Source organism: Carex rostrata, chromosome 3 (genome assembly GCF_964058835.1).
Source record: "Carex rostrata chromosome 3, lpCarRost1.2, whole genome shotgun sequence".
NCBI classification, from domain to species: Eukaryota; Viridiplantae; Streptophyta; class Magnoliopsida; order Poales; family Cyperaceae; genus Carex; species Carex rostrata.
This window is the reverse complement of record NC_135920.1, coordinates 6,942,473-6,958,306: the sequence shown is the minus strand read 5'-3', so window position 1 is coordinate 6,958,306 and position 15,834 is coordinate 6,942,473. Positions and strand designations below refer to the sequence as shown.

At 34.8% G+C, this 15,834-nt stretch overlaps 2 protein-coding genes across 2 annotated transcripts; both read left to right on the top strand.

Annotated features, from left to right (window-relative positions):
- The first annotated feature begins 4,424 nt into the window (after nt 1–4,424).
- Nucleotides 4,425–5,616, top strand: LOC144552009 (uncharacterized). The gene is made up of 3 exons (XM_078300122.1): nt 4,425–4,948; nt 5,195–5,257; nt 5,365–5,616. Exons 1-3 carry the CDS (start codon nt 4,454–4,456, stop codon nt 5,368–5,370), a joined length of 564 nt encoding a protein of 187 aa, XP_078156248.1. The 5' UTR covers nt 4,425–4,453; the 3' UTR covers nt 5,371–5,616.
- Nucleotides 5,617–6,646: 1,030 nt separating this feature from the next.
- DG1 (Tetratricopeptide repeat (TPR)-like superfamily protein) lies at nt 6,647–11,236 on the top strand. Its single transcript, XM_078299076.1, has 9 exons — nt 6,647–7,313; nt 7,414–7,605; nt 7,684–7,765; nt 7,858–8,049; nt 8,619–8,732; nt 8,902–8,995; nt 9,273–9,430; nt 9,747–10,148; nt 10,557–11,236. Exons 1-9 carry the CDS (start codon nt 6,739–6,741, stop codon nt 11,067–11,069), a joined length of 2,322 nt encoding a protein of 773 aa, XP_078155202.1. The 5' UTR covers nt 6,647–6,738; the 3' UTR covers nt 11,070–11,236.
- The last annotated feature ends 4,598 nt before the right edge of the window (nt 11,237–15,834 follow it).

The following is a 15,834-nucleotide window of genomic DNA, read 5'->3' as shown; positions in this document are numbered from 1 at the left end:
TTGAATGCAAACCCGCAGATACACCAATGATACAAAATGTGAAGTTAGGCATAGACCCGAATCAAAGCCCAACAAATAAAGAAACATACCAAAGGTTAGTGGGAAAGCTAATTTACCTGTCTCATACTAGACCTGACATAGCTTATGCAGTGAGTTGTGTTAGTCAATTCATACATGCTCCGAGTGAAGAGCATATGGAGGCTGTCTTAAGAATCCTTAGGTACCTAAAGGGAGCACCTGGACGGGGCATTAAGTTTGAGAAACATGGACATCTCAACGTCGAAGGGTACACAGATGCTGACTGGGCTGGGAGTATAACTGATCGAAGATCTACATCTGGATACTTCACATTCGTTGGTGGAAATCTTGTCACCTGGAGAAGTAAGAAGCAAAATGTGGTAACCTTGTCAAGTGCCGAAGCAGAATTCAGAGGTATGACAAAAGGAATATGTGAACTTATGTGGCTAAAGAGATTGCTAAATGAACTTGGGTATGGACCAACTAACGAGATGAAATTATTTTGTGATAACAAGGCTGCTATAGATATATCTCATAATCCTGTGCAGCATGACAGAACCAAACATATTGAGGTGGATAGACACTTTATCAAGGAGAATCTCGATTCAAAGATTATCTCAATGCCGTTTGTGAGATCAAATGAACAGCTAGCTGACATGCTGACAAAAGCTGTATCAAGCAACGCATTTTACAATTCCCTGGATAAACTAGGAATGACAGATATCTTCGTGCCGACTTGAGGGGGAGTGTTGAAATTCCAAGCTGCACGTAGCATAGGTGGCACACCGGATCCAGAAGTGCGAAATCAGGAAAGAAATATCAACAAATATTTCTGAATATCAACAAATATTATATTTCCCTATTTGTATTTCCTTTCATGTAACGCTGCTATATTTCCTTTCATAATTAGATAGGGTATCAAGGTGTAATAGGCAGCATATTTTATTTCCTTATTTCCTAATTAATGGGCTGATAGCAATCAAGCATTCTTGACAGCTTTATAAGGAACCGAGTGTGGTTCATGAAATATATCAATTCTGTAACTTACAAAATTATGATGAAATAAAGAAAAGGGAGGGTTGGAGGGAGTGTTGTGTTCTTTAAATTTTAATTTTTTGACACAACCCATAGCACCCTTGCCTTACTCATATAGATACCAACATGGTTTTATGTTTCAATTATCCATATAACATATACTTTAATAAATATTTTAAAAAAATTGTGTCATTCACCATTATAATTAAATAAATATTATAAACTTCAATATTTTTAAATAACTCTTTGTATTATTTTTTAAGATGTCCAATCCGTATTCGTATCCGGATCCTTACCGCTCCGTTTTCACCCCTATGTATTATGCACAGTACTATAGCATAAATCTGAACGGATATAGCAACGGAAACCTGTTTAAATGATAAACTGATAAAATAACGGTTGGTAAACGCATGCCAATTTGTCTGCATATGTTAAAAGGGTCACAACATGCTCAAATGTTTTGAACTTTTGATAGACAATAAGAGGTTGAAAAATCAATTTACAGAAATTGTCTATTAGAAATGTACTAATAAACTATAATATTTTTAGTCGTAATTAATAATTAATTGTGTAATTATAATATGAATTAGGTTATTTTGGGTTGAACATAATATGGACCGAAATTTATGCTATCTTACTGATTTGATCATATCTAAATAAGTGATATTGAATAGGTGTGATCAACTAGTGTATTGTATTAAAAATACACATACAGATGATCAGTTTGGAATTTCTCTTAGAACTGACCATTCCAGACAGACAAAAAAGAAACAAAAAAGGATAGAGGAACGACATTTTTGGTTTTGGATAAAAATTGAAAATCTGATTTATCTGTTCGCACTACTTCAGAAATTGAGATAGAGTAAAAAGGAGAAAAAAAAAAGGCGGGGCTATCAATTCGGTTACTAGTATACCGTCTGTTTTCAAACCTGTTTGTGTGGATACCGATAGAGATGCGTTTATTGTTACTGGTGTATTTATCTGACACGAAGAAGGAAAATATAGACGTGGTTGTTGTGTTGTAACGTTGATCCGACACGAAATCGAAGAGAGAAGAATATTATTGTTGGAACTCGAATTATCCGTTGTGCATCTAATGGTAAACTCTATATATCTTAGAATTAATTTTATACATAAATTCTGATTTGTGAAGTAGTGAATAAATAATAAACTAAATCAAATTGTTATACTTTAACTCACCCGAATTCTCTGCATTGTCCACTTCGCCAATTTCACAAACCTAAATGTTGGGATGCACATGTTATTCGAGGCATTTGAATTATACATTTTGCAAGCGCATATGATATTTCGTAATTAGTTTAATCATTATTTAACTAATCAAAATTAATTTACGGACCAAAAAGAAAAGTCTTTTTCACATTTTGTAGGATTGCAAGAATATCCCCTCATTTGCAGGAATCCAGCAGAACGATTTCTTTCGAGCTTTAGATGAACGGAGAGGTCTTTGAGATTCATATCAAGTTAAAATGAACGATTTAGATCTCTACTAGGTCAGGTATCTCACTGGATCAGAATTTGGATTGCAAAGTGCTATAGATGAAGTTATCAACATTGTAAATTATTTTATAGTTCTTCTGGAAGGTCCAATCAATAATGTTTGTAAATTAGGAATGATACTTCTAAGATATTATTTTGACCCTTTAGATGTAAGTAGTCAGAAGTCAGAACAGACGATTTGGAATTTTGGCAAGAAAGAAAGTTCTGGGAAAAGGACAATTTTGTTTCTAGAATTTGTGCAAATCTTTCATTTAATTGTGATTGTCAATAATTCCTATTGAGTATTGATCCATAATTATATTTACGATTATTGAACTACATTTTACTTATAAAACACATTTATTGTTCCTCTAGTTTTCTTAATTTATTTTCTGTTCTAATTGACTTCTGCGTGATTCAAACAACATATCAAAGCTTACATTTTAAAAAATCTTATAATTATCATCACCAGCTTAGGGGAAAGGCTATTGGCTATTGATATTTTTGTAAATAGTAATTAATCCGTCCCAAAGAAAAATGGTCAAGCACTGAGCTGTTGGTTTTGTCAAATAGTTCCCAAATTGAAAAACTACTAAAGTTGGTAATAATACATGTCAAGCACCAAAATAGAAATTAAAATTATTTGAAGTTCTAAACTTCTACACTCGTGCAATTAATTTTTAATTATTTTTAGTAGTTACATTAGCAATTATTATTAAAAAGTTAGAAACGAAAATCAATAAAAATAGTTAGAAAGTGATTTCTTTAGAATAAATCTTTTTAAAAATAACGCTACATCCTAAGAAATAGTATAGGAAGTGGCAGCATGTGTTTAAAAATTTTAAAATTCAATGCTGATGCTCGATGAAAATTTGTGTCCAATTTGGTTTGTTGTTATGGCGTCCTATTGCAAATTTACCTTCCTAACATACTTTTGTGAATTGAGGTGTTGGACCTTTCTGTATAGGTTCATTGCATTTAATAATTTATTTTGCAGTACAAGGAAGACTTTCTTTATAACTCCACAAAAATAAACAAGGAAGACTTTCTTTATATAAAGCATTTAATAATTTATTTTGCAGTACATTAAATATAAGCCTTATTTAGTCTTAAGCAAAAAAGAAGAAGTATTAAATAGGGATAAAAATTATTTTTGTGCTTAATATTGTAAATAGAGCTTTCAAAATAGCACCTCTCGACTTTGAATTTCAATCTCAACCACATACTTAAATTAGACGGCAATATTGAGGTAAAAATATTAACATCGCTATTTTATTTTTATGCAGCACGAGTCAATTATAACACAAACCAGAATATCTGTAAAGAGTTCCGCTCTTCACTTGTAAGGATTTTATTATAGTCCTAAATAAATTTGGAAGAACCATTTTTAATCAGCCAATTTAGATTAAAGCGTTATGTTTTACAGGCAGACCAGCAGATAATAACATATATACGAGCAAGGTGGATTTAGACCGTCCGATCTGAAATCAAAGATTGGGATGATTTGAGAGGAAATCAACTCAATTATAAATCCCTATCATCCTGGGTTAAAATTGGATAAATCAGATCGGATTGTAGTTGGACCGTTCGCTTAGAAATCTACAGTAAAAAGCATACCGGGCTACTCGTCCCGCGACAAAGACCCAAACTACGAAGTCAAATGAGGCAACCTCGAAAGCCCTGAACATTCACCTATGCAGTTCCTGTGTTTACATTTATATAACAACAACAATCTACCGAAATTAAAGGCTTTAATTTGTTCAAATTTGACAACACATAATTTCATGTACTTGTTCTGTTACGAAGAATCAACATTCTAAACTAAAACCATCAAATAGTCGCTCCCTTTTTTCCTCGGCGAATTGCTCTCCTGCTTGTTCCTTTTTTTTTTTTTCCTCTCCTCATGGTAACTATGCCAGCGACTATTTCCGTTGGAGAGAATCCAAGCCTCTCTCCGGCGAATTCATGTCGAGAGAACAAAATGGAGACGACAAAGCGACGGCGCCGGTACGATTGCTCCTTACCTACGTTCAGCTGGGGTGCGCAGCGCATTATTCCCTGTGTCAAGGACCCCTCCATTTCCTCCAAGGCGACTCTGCCTCCATTACCTCCTCCAAAGCGTTCACCTGACAAGGAGGAGAAGGAGAAGTCACCGGTTGCCGAGATGCCCTGGAACTTGAGGAGGAGGAGAGCTGATGCTTCCTCTCCAGTCGGTAATGGTAGCGCTGTTGTATCGGTCGCTTCAGTGGTTGTAGGGAAGGAGAAGGAAACGAGGAAGACTAAATTGTCGGTTTCTCTCACATCTATGGAGATCAGAGATGATTTCTTGTTGATGAAAGGCAAGAAGCCAGCATCCCGACCAAAGAAGCGCCCAAAGCATGTGCAAAAGCAGATAGATGTAATGCAATTCTTCTCTTAATCTCCTATCTTAACTTTAAATTGTCTTCTCCTTTTGGGACAATAGACAAAATCAAACTGAATGTTTTTTACGGGAAGAGCAAAGATCAAAATTTCTTATTTCTATTGGAATTGCAATAAGAAATTAATAAGTTGCTCCTATTTTCTTCACTCTTTTTCTATTGAAAGTTTTCTTAAAGTTGTACATAATAGATTTTGATCCCCTCCCCTTTTAATTTTCTGACAGGAGGTTTTCCCTGGACTATGGTTGTCTGAAATTACGCCAGAGCTGTATAAAGTTGATGAAGAGGTATATACATAATACATCCCTTTCTAGTTAGTTTAATTGATCATCAATTTCAGCTTGCTGAGCTTAATTTATTTGTTCATTTCCTTTTTTTGTCCTTCTTATTGTAGGGTTGATCATGTGACACACGGCTACAATCAGTTATTGATCTTAACTCATTTATCCGGCTGTACAGGAAAAGGGACCATAGTAGTTTTTATTTGGTAGCTTCATTACTTCTTTTGTTAGGTTGGAGTAATTTGATTCTGGAATTATGAAGAATTTTGCTTCGATTGTCGATCAAGGTCTAGTAACATATGTGTATGCTGATGCATAGTTGTTGAAAAGCTTGGTATTAATTAAGAAAAGTTTTTTTTTTTTCATTGGGACGTTTCCGAGCAAATAATAGGAATAGATGGTCTTTGTTAAACTTCTGCTTTAATGTTTTCGTAATCCCTTCCGGGATTACAGCCCTGAAATTTCAATATTAACCGTTCAAATATTTTCTGTACAGATCTCGAAAAAAAGTTTTTGTGCACAAATTTCAAGAAAGACCAATGGTTCGGATTGGGATTACAGGGTCCTGTAATTCCCAAAGAATTATAGCAGATTTATTTTCTATTTTCATAGTAGAACTAGGGTGTTCTTAAGCTCACCAAAGTGTTTGATGAGCTCAACTCTAAAACTCATTAAATCGGTTTCAAATAACGAATCCGAACCGTTGGAATCCGCCTACCTTACGAGTGATGCATCTACATGTGAAAATTTTAAATATTCAAATTAATTTAGTATAAAGTCAGGCGGTCAAAATTAGAAAGTTTATAAATTAATTTTAGTGCATTTATTTTTTAAAATGTTTTTTGACCGCTTGACTTTATACTAAATTAATTCGAATATTTAAAATTTTCACATGTAGATGCATCACTCGTAAGGTAGGCGGGTTTCAACGGTTCGGATTCGTCATTTGAAACAGATTTGATGAATTTTGGAGTTAAGCTCACCAAAGTGTTTGGTGAGCTTAAGAGCACCCTAGTTCTACTCTTATCTTCATACTAAATTGTCTTTTAGAATTTTTTATAAAAAATAAATTATGAGAAAAATGAAAAGATTCTTTAAATTTTGGTACATAACTTGCATCCAGCTAAAATTATGTATAAAGAAAAGACTTTAAGATTCTTATAATAACGGTCTGAATTTTCCTACTGTGCTAATCAGAGATTCAGAGGGATACGGATTCTACATATCCTCTGAGATATCTCAAACTTTGCGTGACTTTATGGAAAATCCCAACCGTTTAACTACGTTATGCACGAATCTCAAAGCACACATAATACTGACCCTACATCACCCCCGAATAGGCACCGGACACGTCGGTCACGCAAAAGTTGAGATATCTCAGAGGATACGCACTCAGGGCTTAAACCCCATCCAAAGGAAGGCCGAAGCTTTCGACCTCAGGCTCAGTATACGCTCACTGGCTGCATCCTCCTCTCATCTCTCATGTCATGTCGGTCTATGCTTCAACTCCCTCCTCCCACCTCACCCCCGTCCTTCCGACCTCCAAGCGCACTCAGCCTTCTATACCAACCGACGACACTATCAAAAAGCGCCTCCTCCGCAAAGGCGTCAACCCCACCCCCAAAATTCTTCACAATCTCCGCAAGAAAGAAACACTCAAATCCCTCCGCCGAGCCAAGAAACAAGCTCTCTCTCAAAACCCACCTCCTTTGACCGACGCACAGAAGCAAGCATTGGCTGAAGACGAGCATTTCCGCACAATTCGGGCCGAATACTGCGATTTTAGAAGGGACTTGATTCGAAGGAGGCCTTGGGAGAAAGACAAAAATGTCGTCGATTTGAATAATGTTTTGGGTTCAGGGGAGGAGGTGGGTTTGAGAGGAGATCATTTGGAGGAACTGAGAGAGATGTTCAAGGAGAGGAATCGAGTGAAATTTCAGTGGCTTTTGGATGATGACCTGGAGGAGGATGTAAGTGGAGGTGAGAAAAGCTATAGAGATTCGATTAAATTGAAGAAGAGAGCCATGGGAGATGAGCAAAAGATTAAGTTAATCGTGAAAAGGTGAGGTTCCTGATACAATCTTTGGTAGGCATTTGCCTGGACTATAGTAAGAGACCAAGGGTCGCAATTAAATAAATTAGTTGTTACTTTTCTAATGCAGCCTTGCCGGTTCAGACATGGATTTGCACGACTGGAGGTTTGTGAGACTGATGAAGCAGTCAGAAATTATGTTTCACGAAATGAACTTATTAAAAGTATTGGCAGGATTAGAGCACGCTAAAAATTGGAGACAAGGTCTCTCTGTTGTCAAATGGGTTTATAGTCAAAAGGCCTACTTCCAGCGGAAAAGCAGGTAAATCTTTGAGTTTTAATTTTAACTTCTTATGTGTCTATGGTATGTTTTAGATGATTCTTACTTGTATAATGTTAGATTTGTATATACAAAACTTCTATCAGTGCTCGGGAAAGGGAGGAGGCCAAATGAAGCACTTCAGATTTTTAAAGAAATGCTTGTAAGTTTAACCTTGTTTGTTTTTAACAAAATTAACTTTAATTCTATTTTTTGTTTGTTGTATTGGTATAATTTCATATCTATGTTATGTAGGGTGAAGCTCAAATATATCCTGATATGGCCGCGTATCACTCAATTGCAGTCACTCTTGGACAAGCTGGAATGGTTCATGAATTAAATAAACTAATTGAAAATATGAGACAGAAACCCTCGAGAAATATTAATAGTATGAGAAGAAAAAACTGGGACCCTACTCTGGAGCCAGATGTTGTAATATATAATGCGGTAGGTTTTACCCTTCATACTTCTCTGATTTTATTTTCCTTGTATATGTCAAGTTTTTGGGAAAATTGAAAAGGAGAACTACTCTGCCATTGGCTGTTTCACATCATCTGCTATCACAACCCCTCAACTTTAGTTCTGTCCAAATCAGGTCCCACTGTTGTTAAAACATCATAAATGATGGACGATGTTAACTATTGAGTCATTCAACAGATTTTCTGGTAGGAACTATATGCTTTGCTGACTAAGAAATCGTCACGCTTTTAACAAAGCAATTTTCATATTTTTTTTCCAAATATTTTACTGTTTAAGATGCTTCACATGTCGATACTTTAATACATGTTGAGATCTCATTATTTGAAAAATCAAGTCGTCCATACTCCTTAGAGTGTACTTTGGATTTAATAAACAGACTGATTTAATTGAGCAGACTGGAGGTCGCTGGGTTATAGTAATGCTACTCAGAAGTTTGACTTCATTTTCTAACTTTGATATAATTAGAATGAGTTTTAGTGGATTTTATCTGATGCTATTGACCTTTGTTTGTCTCAATTTCCTAAATTACTCGTCAGGTTCTTAATGGATGTATACCTTCATCTCAGTGGAAAGGGGTCTTTTGGGTATTTGATCAAATGAGATATGGCTGCATAGAACCTAATGCAGCTTCCTATGGATTGGCTATGGAAGTAAGTGACTATACTTAATTGCTCCATATAATGATAATTGAGTCATTAGTAATCCTGTGAAATAATTTCAATTGAACTTGTTTGGAAAAGGTTTATTGTCAAAAATTTTGCTTCATTTTTCATCTGTTGTTAGTATGAGTTCTAGCCTTATAGAAATTGCTTTTGACAGGTGATGCTTAATGCTGGGAAATACGAGTTCGTCCACAAATTTTTCCAGAGAATGAAGAAAAATGGATTAGCTACTCGAGCAATCACATATAGAAGTAAAAGCCTGTATCTTGTTGAATTTCCTTATTTGCCTGTATGATGTACTAAAAGTACTTCCCAGATGGTTGGTAACATAAGAAAGTTTTATACCATGCAAGGTTGAATCCGAGAAACTCTGATCACATTTATGCTTTAAGAGCATTTTAAATTGAATATTGTTGCCTTGACTGTAGTTTTATACCATGCTATTTTATTTTTCTCTATTTTTGAAGGGCTAAGCTTAGGTTGCATGTATTATTTGACCTGTCTGATTGTTTGTTCAATTGATTTTAGTTCTTGTGAAGTGCCTTTGGAAAGAGGGTAAAGCAGATGAGGCGGTTGAGGCCGTAAGGGATATGGAGAGGAGAGGAGTCGTAGGTGAATCCTGCGTGTATTATGAATTGGCGTGTTGCCTATGCAACAATGGGAGGTGGCATGATGCTATGTTAGAGGTCAGTAAACAAAAAATTACCCACATGCCAACCTAAATATCACTCACTCTCTTATTTATTTTCTTGTTGTTCATTCTAAAACTCATTGAGAAGGAAACAATTTGCATTGGTCACTCATTGAGCAAGGATGAAAAGAGTTTCACGTACTTCCATTGTCCCAGCTTATAATTTTTTTTTTTTCAATTGGAACTTTGAAGTTTTGGGATTGGTTAAGTGATGCTTCTTCATTTGCCCCCAACATTAATTTAAAAGTCCCATTCAAGGTATAATTTAAATCACAAGTTACTCCAACAGGCAGGCATTACTTTGTTTACAGGTCGAGAAGCTGAAGAAACTACGTCGTACCAAACCACTGGAGGTGACATTTACTGGCATGATTGTATCATCATTTGAAGGGGGCTACATAAATGACTGTATCTCAATTTTTGAACAAATGAAGCATTATTGTAGTCCCAACACTGGGTCAATAAACTCCTTGTTAAGAGTTTACGCTAGATCCGACATGTTTGCAAAAGCAAAAGACCTGTTTGAAAGGATGAGTGCAGTCTTTCACACTAAAGCAGATGAGTACACTTACAGCTTAATGCTCGAGGCTTCGGCTAGTGCACTACAGTGGGAATATTTTGAGTTTGTTTACAGAGAGATGACCTTGGCTGGTTACCAACTGGATCAAAGAAAGCACACAAGTTTGATTGTTGAGGCATCAAAATTTGGAAAGGTGTGATTTTATGAGAGGTTTCCTTAATAGCAATTAAGTTTATTTCAGTGCAATCAAGCCTAAAAATCCTCAATGGATCCATTTTTGTGCAGTTGAGCTTCAACCAAGTTTTCTGTTTGTGCACCTAAAAAGGCAGAGAAAAAAGAGTGAGGCTATGGTAGTATGCATATTGCAAAACAGCCCGCGCTATGAACTCATATTTCTAAAGTCCAAATAGTCGATCTGAACCGTCAACATGTACCATAGCCTCACTTGAGAAAAAATGTGACAGTCAGACCAATACCTGACCATAATAGACATACATGGAATCAGTTCATGCTAGTAGCAGACCTGACAAGTGGTCACATATTCAATATCATAACACCGAAAGATGTTAACTAATACATTTATACAATGTTCTCTAAACAGTCAAGTTTACTGGAGCATGCGTTTGATACAATACTTGAGGCAGGTGACATTCCTGATGTGACAATCTTCACCGAAATGATTTGCCATGCAATTTCTGAAAGTGATTATCAGAAAACTTTGAACCTGATAAATGGCATGGCTTATACTTCGCTGAAGGTAAATGAGTCACAGTGGATCGACCTTTTCAGAGAAAATATGGATCGGTTTAGAGAAAATGCACTTGCGGACCTACTGAATCATGTAAAATCAGGTCATGTTGTGTCAGAAGAACCTGCCACTAGTTTTGTTAGATCATTAGAGCATCTCTCTGGTACAAATTTGCTGGAGGCTACTAAATCAAAAGTAATTGTTGAAGAACCTGAACAAAAGTGTTTGAGAGTCGGAAAATGGAAGTCAGTGGATCAAGTGCTTGAGTCGCTGACTGCTGATGGTGGCAATATTTTCGATGAGTTGCCGTCAGCAGAAGAGATACTGAAAATGTGGGAGCAGGAGAGAACCGAGACTTGTTTATGATCGAGTTATCATGGATCAGAATAGTGATAGTTACGGGGAACAAGTAAAGCTTAGTATACTTGCCTATGAACTTTGTAGAAACTGAGTTCATTTTTATACCTGTTACATGTAATGTAATAGTATATTTATACGAAACAAAGTTCTCTGAAAGAAAATGTTGTTCGCAATTCTCGTTGTATCTCTTAATTGTCTTTATTATTGCCCCGTTTGCAGATGTCTACTCAAATTCGTGAATCACAGATAATAGTATTGAGTAGTCGTTTATTCCAACTTGGGATTAGGATTTAATTTGTCATCATGGGCTTTTAATCTCGGTAGTGGAACCTTATGTCTCCTTTAGCTTTCTTAATCGCTTAATCGTTTTGAACATCAGTTTTAGAACTGAAAAACTACTGATTAAGACAACCGACCATGTAGGGAGGCGGTGCTGCCCTGAAAAAGCGTGCAAGAGGGGCTTAAACTAAAAAAAGGGGGTCTAATGAGGCAAAGTTAATGTCACAAAGAAAAAGGCATTTGAAAACAGAAAATTAAGAGATCAGAAGAGGGTGGATGAGGGTCAAAGAGGTTAAAATCTCCCCCACTGAACACAAAAAGCTTTTAAAGATGGCAACATATGAGATTTCGGCCTTTTGGGTGAAGCCCAGCCAGTCGTGCTTCAAGGGTGGAACAGGCTGTTGGACTGCCTTAGGTCAGATCCTATGTGTTGGGTCGAATGTTGGATCGTAATGGATGCATTTATTTCGGGCATAATGTGCCTGAAACAAAAACCAGACTTCAATCTTTTATAATTTTTTTTTTGATAGAAACCCGTAGGTAAATCTTTTATAATTTTGAAGTGTGCACAAAAACCAGGCTCCTGCGAGATGTATTAGAAGCGTATTCTATCCTTTTAAAATAGTTTTAACTTATGATTATTGGCCAACGTACATATATTTTCGGCGCATACTCATGCAGGATAGAATTCAATACATTTTTCCAAGATAACAATGGACCTTTAATGCTAATATGGACTGCCACCTTTCTGTCATATAAATTATAAAAGTTAAATCATAATTCATGATCTATAATATCCAAATATTCACCTTAGTTTAGATTTTCCTTTCTTTACCATTTAATAAGGAGATCAGTAGAAAAGATCAAACCTTTATACAAACCTTTATACTATAACGTTTTATTCCTATCCACTAAAATGAACCTTACCAAGTTATCATTTCATATAGTTCAGAAATCAGCAAGATATAATGTGGGGATTTACATATTAACTTGCCTTCACCGTGAACATATATTAGGTATCTTTTTCAACCACACCAGCTATATTGGTTCACAATATGACCATTTTAGGTTGGTTGCTTAACAAGCAGGTCTCGACTCTCAATGATGATTCTCCCACTATTTAAGAAGTTATAATGGTACATGCTTTGATATTTTTCTTTTTTGTGCATGCTCTGATATTGTGTCTTGATTTGTTGCTTGTGTTGATATGCATCTAAGCTAGAGGTGCTATCGGGTCCGGGTACTATTATATTCGGACCCGGACCCTAAAAGTGTTCGGATCCAAATTTCGATCCATATACTTATTTGTTTCAAATCGGGTCGGGTCCGGATCCGGATACCTATCTACCCGTAGATATTTCGGGTCCAGTCTTTCGGTTCCGGGTAGATAGATACCCGTAACTTGTTTGTGGATTATCGGGTCCGGTTCGGATACGGGGCGGTTCCGGATCCAGAGCGGGTATAGGTCACAACTCCAAAGTATTCGAGAAATTATTTACATTTAAATATAATTATAATTTCTTAAACATCTCATATAATAAATCATTACAATATAAATTAAAAACTACTGCAAAATAAAAATTATACTATTAATCATGTTTATAAATAATAAAATATATCATGCTACATAGCAAAATAAAAATAATAACTCTAAATTATTAGTTGGTTGTTGGTTGTTTGGAGTACTCATGGTGTAACAAAAAATATTGAATTCAGTTTTTTTGTTAATAGCTTTTGAATTCAGGAGGATGGAGGAGATATAATTTTTAGAAAGTAAAATATTAGAGATGATGATTTCCTTTTCTATAATTCAAAAAAAATCTATGAATTGAATGTAATAGAAGAAAAAAGGTATAAAATAAGCTGGTTATGGAAGAATAAATTTGACAATCATGTGTCACGTGTGTATAATATAGAACAAAAATTAAAGGGCGTAATTAAAGGGCTAGTTAAGGATGTAATTAAAGGGTAGTGTAAAACAGTAGCATAAGTTTGGTTAAGTTTTATCAAATTATAGCTCAGCTGAAATATATTATCTAACACAAAAACTTGATGCAGAGTTATTAATATATATTTTATCGGGTATTTATACGGGTATCGGGTCGGGTCCGGTTATGGGTCGGATAATTAAATGATACCCATATCCTACCCATTACAGTATCGGTTCCGGTTCGGATCCGGATCGGATATTAAATTATTAATTTTGTATCCATACCCATAATTTAATCGGTTATATTTTTTAAGCCATACCCTATCCAAATTAATCGGATCAGGGTCGGTTCCGGGTCGGATCCGGTTCGGTTCCGGATCAGATCCGGGTAATCGGGTAAAAGTAGCACCTCTAATCTAAGCATGTTTATATGGCTTATTCTTGTAAAATGGGAAGTTAAATAAGGTTAATTAATCGGTAATGGAAGTGTCTTGTACGAATGATCGAGAAATAAAGAATCTCCTTTCCTTGGGCTTCCATTTTTTGTGATTTTGAATTTTTTTATTAATATAATTAATAAACAAATAATTTATGAAAAAAATATTGTATGGATATATCTAGAAATATATCCATGCAGATGGAGTTATTCAAATGGATCGTATTTCTTCAACCAATGTAAAAGATATTTGCCATACGTACAAATAAGTCATGAGGAGGTTTCAAATGGACCCAAATTTTTGTGCATCCAAATGCACCCTATCCTTTTTCTCCATTTACAAAGTCTGAATAGTCAATCCGAACCGTTAGATGCGATCTATATATTAAGATGTGCTTGGAGACCAAATTTTATATTTTTTGAAATTTTTTTACTATTTATTAAGCCACTTTGAAAAATCGCTGATCCAATGGTCCAGAAAATGTAAAATCAGTGATTTTCAAAGTGGCTTAATAAATAGTAAAAAAATTTCAAAAAATGTAAAATTTGGTCTCCAAGCACATCTTAATATATAGATCGCATCTAACGGTTCGGATTGACTATTCGGACTTTGAAAATGAAGAAAAAAGATTTTAAAAATAAGGTGCATTTGGGTGCATTTGAACCCTCCTCATAAGTCATGAGCTACGAACTAAATTACATGAGCTTTATTTGCACGAGTTATTCATATATTAGTAATACAAATTCTATTAGTATTACTACAATACATCAATATTATAATTTCCATATACCTTGTCTTCTATTTTGAAAATAATTTTATAATTAATCTCTCTAATAAATAATAATTTACTCACTTTTAACAATATATATATTGTATTATAAATATATCTCGATAAGTTTATAGTTCTTTTTAAATTTTCTTTTGATAAATTTGGGGTTCCGCCCGGAGCAAGATTACCAAAAGTTTTATTAATAGAAAATAAATAAATAGCGACAATGGATAATGAATTCAGAAAAATTCGAGATATAAAAAAAATGTGGTTATCTCTAACGTTCAAAAGACGTTATAGATCAAAATGTTAATTATTGAAATCACATTAATCACTAATCAATTTTTTATTTATTTTTGAAATGCTTGGTAACGATGTTTTTTTTCAATGCTGACAATTTTGATCCATCACGTCCAGACATTTTGTAAAAAAAAGAAATTTTTTCTGAACGTTGGTTTGTACAACGTCATGATTTGAGAAATTTTCCATTTGTTTAGAGAATTTTGTCGCCGCTCAAGTTATTTGGATTTTTTAAATTTGATTTGAGAAACTGGATACAGTGATTGGTCACTTTGATAGTTTGATCCAATTTTGAAGGAAATCCAACAAGGCAGCATTAGGGAGAAAGAATCGTCTTCTTCTTCCAACTCAACAGATCTCTGTTCTGGCCGATACAGATTAGTTAAAACAAGGAATTAAAAGTCAACTAGCCAATGAAACTCGCTGGTTGATCTGGCGAATCAAAGAGAAAAAATCAATTATCAGGCTCCTTTAAGAAAATCAGGACGTCCAGATTTTTTTTTTCCTAAAATGTGTGGATGTGATAGAGCAAAACAGCTAGCATTGAAAAAACATTAATTAGTGATTAATGTAATTTCGCTAATTTGAATGTTCTCTGAACACAATCACCTTTTCTTTTATATGTCAAATTTTTCTGAATCCCTTCTCTATTGTCAATATTTATTTATTTATTTTTCTATTAATAAAAATTTCGGGCAAGACTGCGAATCTTATCCTCTGCATTAACTCAAAAGATAATCTTTTGAGTTAATCAATCTCAACCATTCGATCCGTTTTAAAATTCGTACGGACCAGATCCGCATCAATATTAAAGGGCTCCCTTCATTATAGGCAAGAGTTGAATTTGCTTCGTTTAAAATCAAACGGTTGGGATTTATTAACTCAAAAGATTTTTTTTTAGTTAATGCAGAGGATCTGAAGATACGCATTGAAATTCTGCACCGTTGTGAAAAGCGTAATTCATTCGTCTATTTTGTTCTGATAACAAAATGAGTAAAATAACGGGTGCTGATATTCACACCACAAAAAATATTATTAACACAACAAGCTTTAAAT

Bases quoted from the DNA above. Each gene is read 5' to 3' on its own strand.
- LOC144552009 (XM_078300122.1), top strand. From the start codon at position 4,454: ATGGTAACTATGCCAGCGACTATTTCCGTTGGAGAGAATCCAAGCCTC. The intron at 4,949-5,194 runs GTAATGCAATTC...ATTTTCTGACAG, and splicing joins ATGTGCAAAAGCAGATAGAT to GAGGTTTTCCCTGGACTATG.
- DG1 (XM_078299076.1), top strand. From the start codon at position 6,739: ATGTCGGTCTATGCTTCAACTCCCTCCTCCCACCTCACCCCCGTCCTT. The intron at 7,314-7,413 runs GTGAGGTTCCTG...TTTCTAATGCAG, and splicing joins ATTAAGTTAATCGTGAAAAG to CCTTGCCGGTTCAGACATGG. The intron at 9,431-9,746 runs GTCAGTAAACAA...CTTTGTTTACAG, and splicing joins GGCATGATGCTATGTTAGAG to GTCGAGAAGCTGAAGAAACT.